The sequence below is a fragment of the Ananas comosus genome, linkage group 12, assembly GCF_001540865.1.
Source record: "Ananas comosus cultivar F153 linkage group 12, ASM154086v1, whole genome shotgun sequence".
In the NCBI taxonomy this organism is placed as follows: Eukaryota; Viridiplantae; Streptophyta; class Magnoliopsida; order Poales; family Bromeliaceae; genus Ananas; species Ananas comosus.
Genome location: NC_033632.1, coordinates 5,168,316 through 5,181,606, shown reverse-complemented (window position 1 = coordinate 5,181,606; position 13,291 = coordinate 5,168,316). Strand labels below are relative to the sequence as shown.

Here is a 13,291-nt window from a genome sequence, read left to right as displayed (position 1 = left end):
ATAGTTGGTATTCGAGATTCCAAGTTCGAATCCTAATTAATTCACGTTTTCAACTAAATTTATTTTTAAAAGAAAAAAAAATAAAGCGGATAGCATGTTACCTTTTTCTCTCTCAAAAAAAATAAAAAATTAAAAAAATTATCATCTCTAGAATCAAAAAGAAAAATGCTAAGTCTACATCTAAAAAATAACTATGGAGATTACAAAATTTAAGATCTAGTTTTTTAAGGCTCCGTTTGATTCGAGGATAGAGAACATTGAGATACCTTTTTTTATTTCTAGAATTGTTTACTATTTGTAATAGTTAGGCATAAAAAAAAAAATTATGCTTCCTTTATAATGCTACTATTTTTGAAAATAACTGAAAGTACCGACCGTCCCTAGTACAAGTAGCAAAGGATTTAGTGGTTGATACTCGAAGTTCTAAGTTCGAATCCTAATTGATTCACATATTCAGCTAAGTTTATTTCTGAAATAAAATAAATGAAGCGGGTAGCATTCTACCTATCTCTCTCTCTCAAAAAAAAGAGAAAATAATTGAAAGTGTGCTTAGTTAATTATATGGAATAGTAGAGATAGTGAAAAAAATAATTATTTGAATTTAATATAAAATTTAAATTTAATAAAAATAATGGCTAATTCATATAAAATATTCATCGGTTTTGCATTTTTGCAAAAACCTGCCATCATTTAGGATTTTGTATTTTTGGTCCGAATTTTTAGTAAACTGAACAAAATATTTTTATTCAATTTTTTCTCATTTTTTTTATCTCGTTCGTTTTTCTCCTCCTGCTCCTAGTTAATCTTTCTCCTTTTTTGTTGTTTCTTCATCTTCTTCTCCCCGCGGTTTTTTTCACTTCTCTTGCTCTTTCAATGCCCTCACATTGACGTTGCGTGCCACTCTCTTACCTTACGCACACCTCTGCCGACGGTAGTTCGGATATGGCGCAGACGCTGCGGTGAAGCTATGGTGGAGCGTATGGTCATGAACGACGATGGCGATGAGTGTACCGTTGGATTTAAGGACACTTGGGAAGGAAAGCGCATCGGGACAAGAGGGAGAGTGGCGGAGGGCGAGTGAGTGGGTGCAATAGCAAAAAATGATGTAAAGCATGAAAGAAAAAGGAAGAAAAAAGATTTAATAAAAAACTTCTTTTTTTTCTTTTTTGAGAAAAGGTAGCTTGCAACCGCTTCATTCATTAAGAGAATGAATTAGGCTGCAGAGTGAGGCAGCTGGGCCTCGGAGAACCAGACCGGAAGAAAAGAAGACAAGTAGAAAAGAAAGAAGAAAAGAAAAGATAGGTAACTTAGGCTACAAACTCCCTTAGGGAGGCGCCACCCCACCCCATAACATAGACCTACACCGAAGTAGAAGCGTTACGAATGTTCTGGACAACCGTAACCAACTGCTGTTGCGAGTGTTTGAGCTTCTGGAAAATACGTCTGTTCTGTTCAAGCCAAATCACCCACCAGATTCATGCAACGGTCGCCAACTCTTTTCTTCGTAAAGTGCTTTCACTGTCCCGGCTCAAGACCCAGAGTCTGCGAGTTGACGTACATTGATTGGTTCCCTTCCTATTACTCAACAAGCACCCCATAAGATTTCTCGTCGCTTGACAAGTGACGAATAGATGATCTATCGATTCCTCATCGTCTAAGCAGAGAACACACATTTGATCTCCCGACCACCTCATTTTTCAGAGGTTGTCCCTCGTAAGGGCCCTTCCTTTAAGAACCAGCCAAGTGAAAATTTTTACTTTAAGCAGGGTGCGGATTCGCTATAACTTTGAGTGTCCGCAGCACTTGACACCCCCATCCTACAAAAACGTGTAAAGCGATCTTACAGTAAAAGTTCCGGACTGAACCCATCACCACACCACCATATCCTTCCTATTAACAAGTCTGATATTAGACAGACAGTTTTGCAGATCCAGAACTGCATCCCTGTCTAAAGGCGTTGCCGGGATATTTGGAGCCAGAATTACTTCCTATTTCCACCCGTTCTCGTCGAAGCAATCACTAACGTTGCGGCAAGTACTGACAGCGTTCTTAAAAATCTATGGATGCACAGTACTCAAGGGGGCCTCCCCACACCATATGTTACACCAGAAATTCACATTCCGTCCATTCCCAATTAAGTAAGAAACCCCCTTTTTGAAAAATTCTCTAGTACGAAGGATCCCTAGCCACCACTACAAGGAAGGTCTAAAGGTTGATCCTTCTCTCAACACTTTCCTACGATAATAGGAAAGAGCCTTAATCAAGGGACCCCACTGGTGTGTCCACTCCGAGAGAAACCTCCACCACCATTTCACCAAAAGCGTAATGTTTTCTTGAAAAGACTATCATGTGTCGTCAAAGTAATAAAAAAATCAAGAAATAGAAAAGAAAGAAGAAAAAAACAACGTTATACCATATTTGAGACGAAAATTAAATTATTCGAGAATGAAATTTTGAACTGTTTGAGATAAATATTGTATTATTTAAAACTATTTGAGATTAAGTTACATTATATAAAATAAAAATTATAATGTCTGAAATTTAACTTACATCATTAAAAATTATTTGAGACTAAATCTCAAATAATACAATTTAGTTTTAAATAGTTTTAGATAGGACAACTTAAGTATCAGACAGTGCAATTTCTATTTTATATTATACGTAGTCTCAAATAATTTTAAATAATGTAACTTTCATCTCAAATAAAATAATTTTTGTTTTAAATAATACAATTTTATTTTCTTTTTCTTTTTATTTTTTTTCTACTTTTAGTCTTTTTGTAGCGGCAATAACACATAATAGTCTTTCTAGTGATTTTTTTTTTTTTTCGCTATTGTGCCCCCTTCCTCGCTCTCTGCCGTAGTCGCCGTCCCCTCCTTAACGCGCTCTCTCTTCCCGTTGTCATCAAATTCTGCGGCAGTCTCGTCGTCGTCGACGTCACACGGTCATGCGCTCCGCCGCAATATCATTTTCGCAATCTATGCCATATCCTATCCGGCATTGACAGAGATGCAAACGAGGTAACAGAGAGCATAGCGTGACGCTAATGTGGGGACTGTGATGGAGGAAGAGAAGATAGAGAAAGCGGAAGAAGAAGAAGAGAAAAAAATGGCAACAAAGAAATGGCAACAATGAGGGAAATGAACCGGAGGAGAGAGGTGAAAAGCGAACAAAGAGAAAACAAATAAAGAAAAATGAATAAAAATATTTTGATGAATTTATTAAAAATTCGGACTGAATTTATAAAATTCAAAATAATGGTTTATTTTTATAAAAACATAAAATCACAGATTTTGTATGCAAAAAGGATTTTTATTAGAAAATTAATCTATTTTAATATTTAATGACAATAATTTGCTATAAACTACAATTTAATAAAAAAATATTTATTATACATATGATTTAATAAAAAAATTATTATAATATTTAAGTACAAATAATATGTATTAATAAAATATAATTAATAGTTTTTATAATAATAATAATAATAATAATAATAATAATAATTTAATTATAATATTAAGCTATTATGTCTGGATAATTTATTTTAATTAATATTACAATTGGAAAAATAGTCAGAGTAGCATAATGTTCTTTTTTTCCTAAATAATCACCTCATCACTTAACTTGCGCCATGGTAGCTTTGTCGAGCTTGGTGAATGCCAGCCCGCCGTCATCGCACTGGAAGTCATCGTAGCGCCTGAACATCTCCGCCACCAGCAGGCACGCCGTGTCCACCACGTAGTCCTTGGCCGCGCACTGCTTGTTCTCCGTGGTGGGGCGCCCGGTCTCCGGCCCGTTGGACCAATACAGATACTGCAGCAGGGCTCTCCCCCGCTCCCCCACGAACCGCTCCGGCACGAACGAGTCGGGGTCGTCGAACACCCGCGGGTCCCGCATCGCCGCCGGCTGGTACCCGCACAGCAGCTCCCCCTTGGCCACCTGAAAGGCGGCGTCGTGCGACCGCAGCACGAAGTCCGCCCGCGCCCGCCCGTACTGCAGCGGCACCGGCGGCTTCATCCGCAGCACCTCGTACACGGCCGACCGCACCAGCTCCATCTCCCGCACCGCCTCGAACCCCAGCTCCTTCGCCTCCAGCACGCGCCTCGCCTCCTCCCTCAGCTTCGCCCGCAGGCCCGACCTGTCGCCCCCGATCGACGAGATCAGGAAAGGGAAGAAGACGGAGAATCCCCCGAAGGCGTTGAAGCCGAGGACGAAGAGGATGTTGTTGATGGCCTCGTCCTTTTTCAGGCCGTACTCGGCCTCGGCCAGCCGGACGACCTCTCCGCCGTGCTTGTCGACGAAGTCGTAGAGCTTGCGGTAGTCGCCGCTGACGAGGGCGAAGGGGAAGGGGAAGGAGTGGAGGAGCAGCTCCTCCAGCGGCTGGGGGATGACCCCGACCTTCTGGGTGGGGAGGAGCTGCAGGGCCAGCCACTTGTCGAGCATGGCGAAGCCGAATTCCGCGATGGTGGGGTCGGCCGACGGGTCGGCGCCGACCATGCACCTGCAGAGGAAGGAGAATATGCACTTCTGCAGGGGGAGGACGAAGTTGGCCGGCTTGCCTGCGGAGGGCATGTCGGACTCGACGGCGGAGAGCATGGCGTCGAGGCTGCGGAGGAACTCGGAGGGCCAGGCGCGGGCGTTGCGGCGGAGGAGGTCGAGGCAGAAGGACTTGACGCGGGCGTGGGCGGGCTCGGAGGGGTCGAGGTAGACGGCGACGCGGGTGCCGCCGGTGAAGGCGAGGCTGGGGGTGTAGGGGCCGATGAGGACGTCGCGCTTGTCGACGAGGGAGGCGTCGAAGAGCGCGGCGAAGGAGGCGCAGTCGAGGAGGGCGACGACGCGGGGGTCGACGCCGACGAAGAAGGGGAAGGTCGGGGGCATGTTGGTGCGGAAGACGGTGCTGCCGTGGGCGGCCATGCGTCGGCGGAAGAACTCGTCGGGGCCTTGGAACCAGAAGTAGTCCAGACGGTCCTTCAGAGGGCCCAGCAGTGGAAGGCCGTAGCTGCCCGGGATCGCCCGCGGCGGCCCCCCGCTGGCGGCCGTGGAGGCTAACAGTAAAGTCGGTCGCAGGGCCATCGATGCCGTAGTTATCATCATCTTAATTAATTTCTTTCTGATCGATCGATCGGTTTTGCGCTGCTATAGCTGGACAAAAATTTGCTGGGCAGCGTGCCCAAACTAATTAGTTTGGGCAGNACGCTGCCCAGCAAATTTTTGTCCAGCTAGCTACCCTAATGTTTATTAATGCTCATGTCTTGTCTCCTCGTAATTGAAGAATATATATAAATAAGAGCAAAGCTAGCCCTACAAGCAAGATGATGTTCTGATAGGGATGTCAATGGGTATGAATATCCGAAAAATTACCCGAACTCGAATCCGAGCGGGACGGATTTACCCGAGCTAAACGGATATGGATTCGGTTATGGGTATAGAAAATAAAAATCCGACGGATATGGATACGGATATGGATTTTGTATATACCCGACCCGAATCCGAAACCGAACCCGAACCCGAAAATTATATATATATATATATATTATATATATGTTTATCATTGATTTTCATCCAACAGTATACAAAAATCCCTCTTTATTTTCCTATTTTTCCTTACTTTTCAGATCCTCGCCGCATATATTTTCCTATTTTTCCTTACTTTTCAGGTCCTCGCCTCCTCGGGATATGCGGCTTCGACCAGAACCGAGCGGCAGGATTTCTCATCCCTAAGACCCTAAACCCTAATTCCCTTTTGCGTTTTGCCCCGTCCGCCATTCGTGTTTCGCCGCTCGACCTGCTTTGCCCCATCCGCCATTTCGTGTTTCGCCGCTCGACCCGCCCCCTCCGATCTGTCGTCCGCGGACCGCGGTCTCCCCGCCTGTCTCCACTCCGGGCTCTGGCAATCCTTCCTCTGTCGTCAACCCGCCCTTCGATAGTTCGATCCGTCATCCGCGGTCTCCCCCACCTGTTCCCACTTCGGCAATCCTTCCTCTGCTGTCCACCCGCCCTTCGATCTGTCGTCTGTGGTCTCCCCACCTGTCCCCACTCCGGCAATCCTTCCTCTGCCATCCACCCGCCTCGCCCACGGCCCGTTCCTAGACGCGTCGTCCGTGGCCGGTCCCTAGTCCCATGTTCGGGTTTTCGGGTTCGGGTTTTCGGGTTTGGGTTCGGGTTTCGAGTTTTTGGTCGGGTGCGGATATGGGTATGGATTTTTAAAACCCGTCGGGTTCGGGTTCGGGTTCGGGTATCAAATTGGTATTCGGGTTCGGGTTCGAGTTTTTGAAAACCCGACCCAAATCCGACCCGTTAACATCCCTATGTTCTGATCTTAAGATCTCATCATCCAGGCTAACTTCTCTGCGCTAACATTGTTATTTTTATTTTCTCTCAGGCCCCATTTCAGTTCGGGAGTTATCCTTCCCTATTCCACCAAACATAATGTTAGGTGGCTGAAATATTTTATTTCGATCAAATCTTATTATTTCGGAATAATATTGGATAAACTACTTCCGTCCTAAAATGCTTAATTCTCTTAAATTTAGTCAACACTCAAAATATTTAAATCGGATTTTAGCGTTTTAGCCTATAATATTTTATATATATAACTATATGGGGTCTTACACCCACTTCTTAACGGATTATTCTAAAATAACCGGTTAAGGAGTGTGGGATTGTTGTTCCCAAACCTTGTGGGAATAGAGGTGTTTCCATCCCTGTTTAATTTTTAAAAATTAAATTTTAAATTTTAAAAATTTATAATTTATTATTTTAAAATTAAAATTTTAAATTTTAAAATTTAAATTATAAATTAATATTTTAAATTTTTAAATTTATAATTTAATATTTTATATTTTAAAATTTAGATTTAGTCTTTAATGTAAATTTTGAAATTTAAAATTTAAACTTTAAATTTTAAATTTGAGATTTAAAATTTTTTAATTTTTAATTTTTAAAATTTAAATGTTATATTTAAATTTAAAAAGTTAGCATATAAATTTTAAATTTTAAATTCAAATATAATATAAAAAGCAATATTATTATTTTTTATTTACTATTCTTCTTATTCCATTTTATTTATCTAAAGGTTTTTTTTTTATTCTCGAAAATAACTCAATTTTCATCTAAACGCAAAATTGGTCTAGTTTTTGTTTATACTTGAACTCATATCTATTTATGAAATAAATAGTTTTTTTTTATACCCGAATCAAACGGAGACGCTTGAGAACAAGGGGGTATAAAAGCTATTGAGCTTGAGAAATGCCATCTTTACGCTATTATAATATTTTGTATCTTTAGGTTGAAGCATCAAAATTTTAAAATAGTTATATGCGTAAAGTATGATATGACTAATTTTTTTAATTTGATTATTATATTTTGGACGATAGTTAAGTTTAAAAATTAAAGAAGTTATTTGTGTTAGGACTATAGTAGTTTAAGAATAGATGATCTTTTGAGAAGTGGGGCGTTATAATTAGTATCAGAGATAATTTTTAGTAGGAAGTTTGCTCAACTGATTCAGAATCTGAATGATTGGCTAAATGAAAATTTACAAATGACCAGCTAAGTAAGAACCTGGATGACAAGATAAGGGTTCAGGGTTTAGGGTTTACAAGATAAGGGAGGACAAATGTTACACCATTAGTGGTGAATGTTACATCACCTGTAATCTTTACTCACTAGTGAATGGGATTGGACGATGTACTGTCTGGCTTGAAACAACGACAATAATGGGACGTTGATGTCGACACTATTTGTCTGCGAGGCGCATGGCCCTCATTCCCCACGCGTTTTTTTTTTTTGCAATGTTAGAAAGATATTTTTTCAAGAACTAAGGTTAATCGCACTGTTGTTTCCAACTTTTGCAACTTTTTTTACTTTAGTTCTCAATTTTTTTTATTTTTTTATTATAATTAGATTTTTAACTGTTAAAAATAAATAAATTTGATAAATATATTGAATCTTGGATTATTACTGTTAGTACAGGATCCAGACTACTAACAATAACAACTCGCCGGTCCAACCACCGGCCCAAAATGCTTAAGCCCAGTTATTATTAAGGCCCTGACGTTCTCGTCAGCCCAATCACACACACAGCCGAAGATCATCAGGCGATGTGAGATTCGTCTCGCTAGCCCTGTCACCCAGACCTTGACATAACCGGTCACCTTATCTTTCAGACCCTAGCTCAGCCGCAAGATCACCGGGCGATGTGAGACTCGCCTTGCTAGCCTTGTCATCCAGACCCCGACATAGCCGGTCACCTTGTATTTCAGACCATGGCTCAGTCGAGAGCCGCCACACATTTTCGGCGGATGAATTGACTTTGATACCAAATGTAACGATCCAGCCCACTAACAATAATAACTCGTTGGGCCCAACTACCGGCCCAAAATACTTAAGCCCAATTATTATTATTAGTGTCTAAGTCTCTTATATACCCAATCATATTTCCATTTATATCCGATGTGGGATTATTGGGGTGTGACACCGCACTGCATGACAGATAGTTAATATTTCAGACAATTAAAGTTATTAAAAAAATTAATATTAAAAAAATTATAATTAAAAAATATAAGAAATTTATAAAGTAATATTATGTGTATTATAAAAAATAATTTTTATTGATATTTTCTTAACTTTTAGCATTTGTAAAATTAAATTATACTAATAATTTTTTTAAAAAATTCAATCAAATTTTTAGTTTTGATAGTTATTTTATAAATAAATTTTTTTACAAAAAATTTAAAGTTAGATAACTTATTTCAAATTGAAGAATAGATGAGGTGTCTTTATATTGTTAAAATTGATTGAAAAAAGAGAAACTATTAGTGTATATTAATATTCCATACACCTCAACTTATATTAGATTACTGTTCTAATATTAAAATTTAATTAAATATATATATCTAGAAGTCTAATAACGTAAATTATATTTGATGAATTAATTTTAAAATCTCTATTAAAGAATTTTAGGTATGTGGTGTATGTAAAAGTATACACTTAGTACAAAGAATATTAATTGGACGAACTCATAATTTCAAGAGAGAGGAGAAATCTTTATTTACACCTGGTACATACCAATGCTGCATATACCGCACTGAGTATTAGATTATTAATGTAATATTTGATAATTAATATTTTAAAATAAAAATATAATATCTGATAATTAATATTATGAAATAAAATATAATAATATAAAATTAATATCTCAATAATTTATTGCACTACAAAAGTTTATTTTTGATGCAGATTTTAGAATCGATTAATAGTGCAACTAGCCTATCCAAAACTTTTTGTTAGATATGTGGCAAACTCTCATTGGTTTATGACTTAAGTTGCAATGTGGTGCAATTTCTTAATATGACGGAACTCACAAATAATATATATATATATATATATAAAAAAGATATAGATAATAGAGGTCCTGTTTGGCCTAGTTTTTTCAAAGTAATTTTAGGTTCAAAATCACTTTTGGGCTCTATAGAGTGTTTGGTAAAGGTCTCTCAAAAACAGAAAACTGATTCTTCAACCCCCAAAAGTAGAAGCTGAAAAACCTGCTTCTTAAAACTGATTCCTGCACAAGCTGTTTCAGCACTTAAAATTTTTTATTAAAATACCAAAACTACCCCTAAACAAATAATAAAATTCTACTATATCCGTTTTTAATTAATAACATCTTCTCCACTACACTATCCTCTCTCCCATTTACTTCACAGCCAACCCATCCTCTCTCCCACTTCACAGCCAACTCTCCACTCTTAAAAAAAAAAAAACTCACCTCTCCTTTCTTCTTCATCTCTCTCCCTTCTTCCTCTCTTGCAACGTTTTTTCTCCGGCAACGCCTTTCCTTTCGGCAAACCTCCAAGTTACTCACTCTTTTTTTTTTTCATACATATTTTTCTCCCTCCCTCTCTTGATTTCTATGCCTAAAACGCTCAACCCGACCCCAGATCCGCGTAGGTGGGCTCCGGCTTTGCCGGATCCAGCCCCGGATCTTCCTTTGAGCCAGATCCGGGCCCGGATCAGCATTGGCGGGATCCGGCAAAGATGGATTCAGCCAGCATTGGCTGGATTCGTGCCGGTGGGCTCCGGCTATGCCGGATCCTAGCCCGAATCAGCACCGGCGAGATCCGACAAAGGTAGATCCCGCCGGCTTGGTCGGATCTACATCGACAATCTGCATGTAATGTAAAACTATTTTATATAGAGTTATATCTTTAGTGAGTTTTTATTATGTTTGGTGGGATCTGCATCTAATGCAAAATTATGTTTGTATCTTTAGTGAGTTTTTATGTGTTTGTATCTTTTAATACTATTTAATTTGTTTACCAGAAATCTGAAAAATGAATCCATCACAAGGAGAACTATCTACCAAAAAAAAAAAAAAATTAAAACTATGTGGGATGCAACGTTATTTAAAATTTTTTACGAAACATGTGTTGAAGAGATCAATGACGGAAACCGACCGAATACTCATTTTAATAGAATTAGATGGCAAAATATGGTTAATAAATTTAGAGAGAAAGCAAAATGTGGAGTAACAGATGATTATATCATGACCCAAGCTCGCGATCGTATTGCTGCATCATTGATGAGTACATTTTGATAAATTGTTATCATAATGAATATTTATCATTACACACTTTTGTTATATTAAATAGTTATTAATAACTTGAAATATTGGTATGTAATATTAATTACTTTTAAGAATGACTAATATTAAAAAACATTACAAAATCACTTCAGCAAAAAAAATTGCCAAATAGTTTTTTAAAATTACTTCAGTACAATCATTTTTCTACCAGACTCAGCCAAACACTCTACAGCTTTTAACAGAAATCACTTTTTCAAACCAAAATCAATTCTGGAGAAATCATTTTTTCAGAAATTAGACTAAACGGGCCCAGAGAGAAAGAGGGGAGGGGAGAATGAGAGAGAGAGAGAGAGAGGGAGAATAGAGAATAATATATAATATGATAAAAAAAATCTAAGAGAAAGTTGTGGGAGTGAGAATTAGGATATGCCTAAAAGAAGAGAGAGAAGGGGGAGAGAGAGAAATCATAAAATATATTATAGAGAAAGAGGGGAGGGGGGAGAGAGAGAGTGGAAGGGTGAAGAAGCTGTCACATACTCACGTGGCGAGAACAAAAGAGAGAACGCTTTGTGGATTGGAGAGAACTCTCAAATTATGTATTCTTATGTATTCTACCGACCATCTATTCAATCCTAAATATTTAATAGTTATAAAGTGAATAATATCATACCCTCAATTGCCACGTTTTCTTTTTCTTTTATTTTTTTTCTTTTCTTCTGGCCCTCTTCTCCTTAGCAAAGATATTTCTACAAATTTATTTTTGCATTTAGTTTTCTTAATTTTTATTTTACAAATAACTTTTGTAAAATTATAATTACAGGAATGAGCCTCTTATTGTAAGGACTGAGATTTTGACAGTGCAATTAGACTCTCTGTTGACGATTTTTATGTGTGTAATTTAATTACATAAGCACACGTCAAATTTCAGGCAAAACCGAGCTAAAGTGGAGAAGTTATGAGACCCGGAAGTTCGACTTAAGTGAATAGTAACTCCGGTTTTCCGGAGAAGCCACGAAGCAAACTTGGCCTCTGGNGGTTGTGGTTGTGTGTGTATCTATACTCTGTTGTACTTGTGCGACGCCGTGCAAATACAGGGGAGATTCTGTCCGTGGGAACAGTGGATTCCCTGTGTTTGTGGCGGATCTGGCACTCTGGGGTCAGGTTTTCAAAAAAAAATTTATAGCTAATTTTCCGCTGTGCTTTTGAACAAATAAAAGGACCCCGGGGCGTGACACTTATTGTCCATACAACTATCACTCTAGATAGAAAAGTCAACTATAAATTTTAAATTGAGTATGATGATTTATTTACCGTATCCTAAAACACGGTATTTGGCCTACTGTGTTATCTTTACTAAATCATGATAATCTTTTTAAATTTTTTTCACGTTGCTAAGTTAAAGAAAATACGGTAATTAAATTATTGTATTCAATTTAATATTAGAGTTTGCACACTCCATTTCAGTGTACTGTTTGCACAAAGAAAAAGAAAAAAAAAAAATCATTCCTACAATTATTTGGTGGGGCTATTTGTGAAGAATTTTTTTTAGGGGACTGAATGCAAATTGTTTGTTTTTCAAGAACAATGGTATCTCACATCTATTTTATAGATTATTAATTTTACATTTTATTCAAAAATCATTATTTTTTCATTGATAATATTATTTTTTTTAATTCTGAAAAGCTAAAAATATATTTGTGAATCTTAGAATACGTGAGGTATAAGATTTACACTTGTTACATGTAACATTAATTTTTTTATAAGACAACTAACATAGTTGCTGATGGACATTATCCGGTTAAAAGTTTATTTCTATAAAGTTATGATATATTATAAATATTTATATCTATTTTTATATGTTTTAAAAAATTATTAAATATATCTCTTGAATAGTCTAAAGAAATCAAAATTTATTTAAAACAATTATTTTGACATTATTCGCTTCATATAATTTAAAGTTTTTAACCTATTTTTATAGTTTATATAAAGTAACAAATTAACTACTAGTTAATATGCACATTTAAATGTATTTGTATCAATTTGATGTTTTCTCATTTTGCTAAAACTGAAGCTAATTCTGAGGTTTTTTCTTTAGCTATTTGTAGCTCACTTGGCGTGATAGAAGCCGAAGTTTTTAAATTTAAGTCGATTTCTACAGTTTAATAAAAACTGAAGTATTTTTTAATATCTTCTATTTATATTTATAACTTATTTACCTTCCTGAACATGAAGTTGAGGTTACCTTACATATTTTCATACAATCTTATAAGGCCTTATTTTTCAATTACTATACAATCTTACCATGAACCAAAGTATGTCAAGAATTTTTACATAGCTGTAGGTAAGAAAAAAAAGTTGAAAAGAAAAGAACGTACATATGTGAAAATAAAAATTAACTAATCACTAGCGCAAATGGCAAAAGAGCTTGATGGTTGGTACCCGAGACCCAAGTTCGAATCCTAGTTGATTCACATTTTCAGCTAAGTTTATTTCTAAATGAAATAAATGAAGCAGGTAGCGTGCTACCTATATCTCAAAAAAAAAAAAAAGTTAACTAATCACTTCAACCTTTACTGACGCTAAAATAACTTTCCAACTAAGAATGTGAATGAGAGAAATGACGAATTAAAAGTAGTTGCATCCTGAACTTGTTCAATTCGAAGAAAAGTTAAAAATATTTAGGCTATGATTTCTTTACTTGCT

General features: G+C 37.4%; 1 protein-coding gene across 1 annotated transcript; it reads right to left on the bottom strand.

Annotated features, from left to right (window-relative positions):
* On the bottom strand, positions 3,520-5,168 carry LOC109718934 (probable inactive linolenate hydroperoxide lyase). The gene has a single exon (XM_020245430.1). It carries the CDS (start codon positions 5,095-5,097, stop codon positions 3,619-3,621), a length of 1,479 nt encoding a protein of 492 aa, XP_020101019.1. The 5' UTR covers positions 5,098-5,168; the 3' UTR covers positions 3,520-3,618.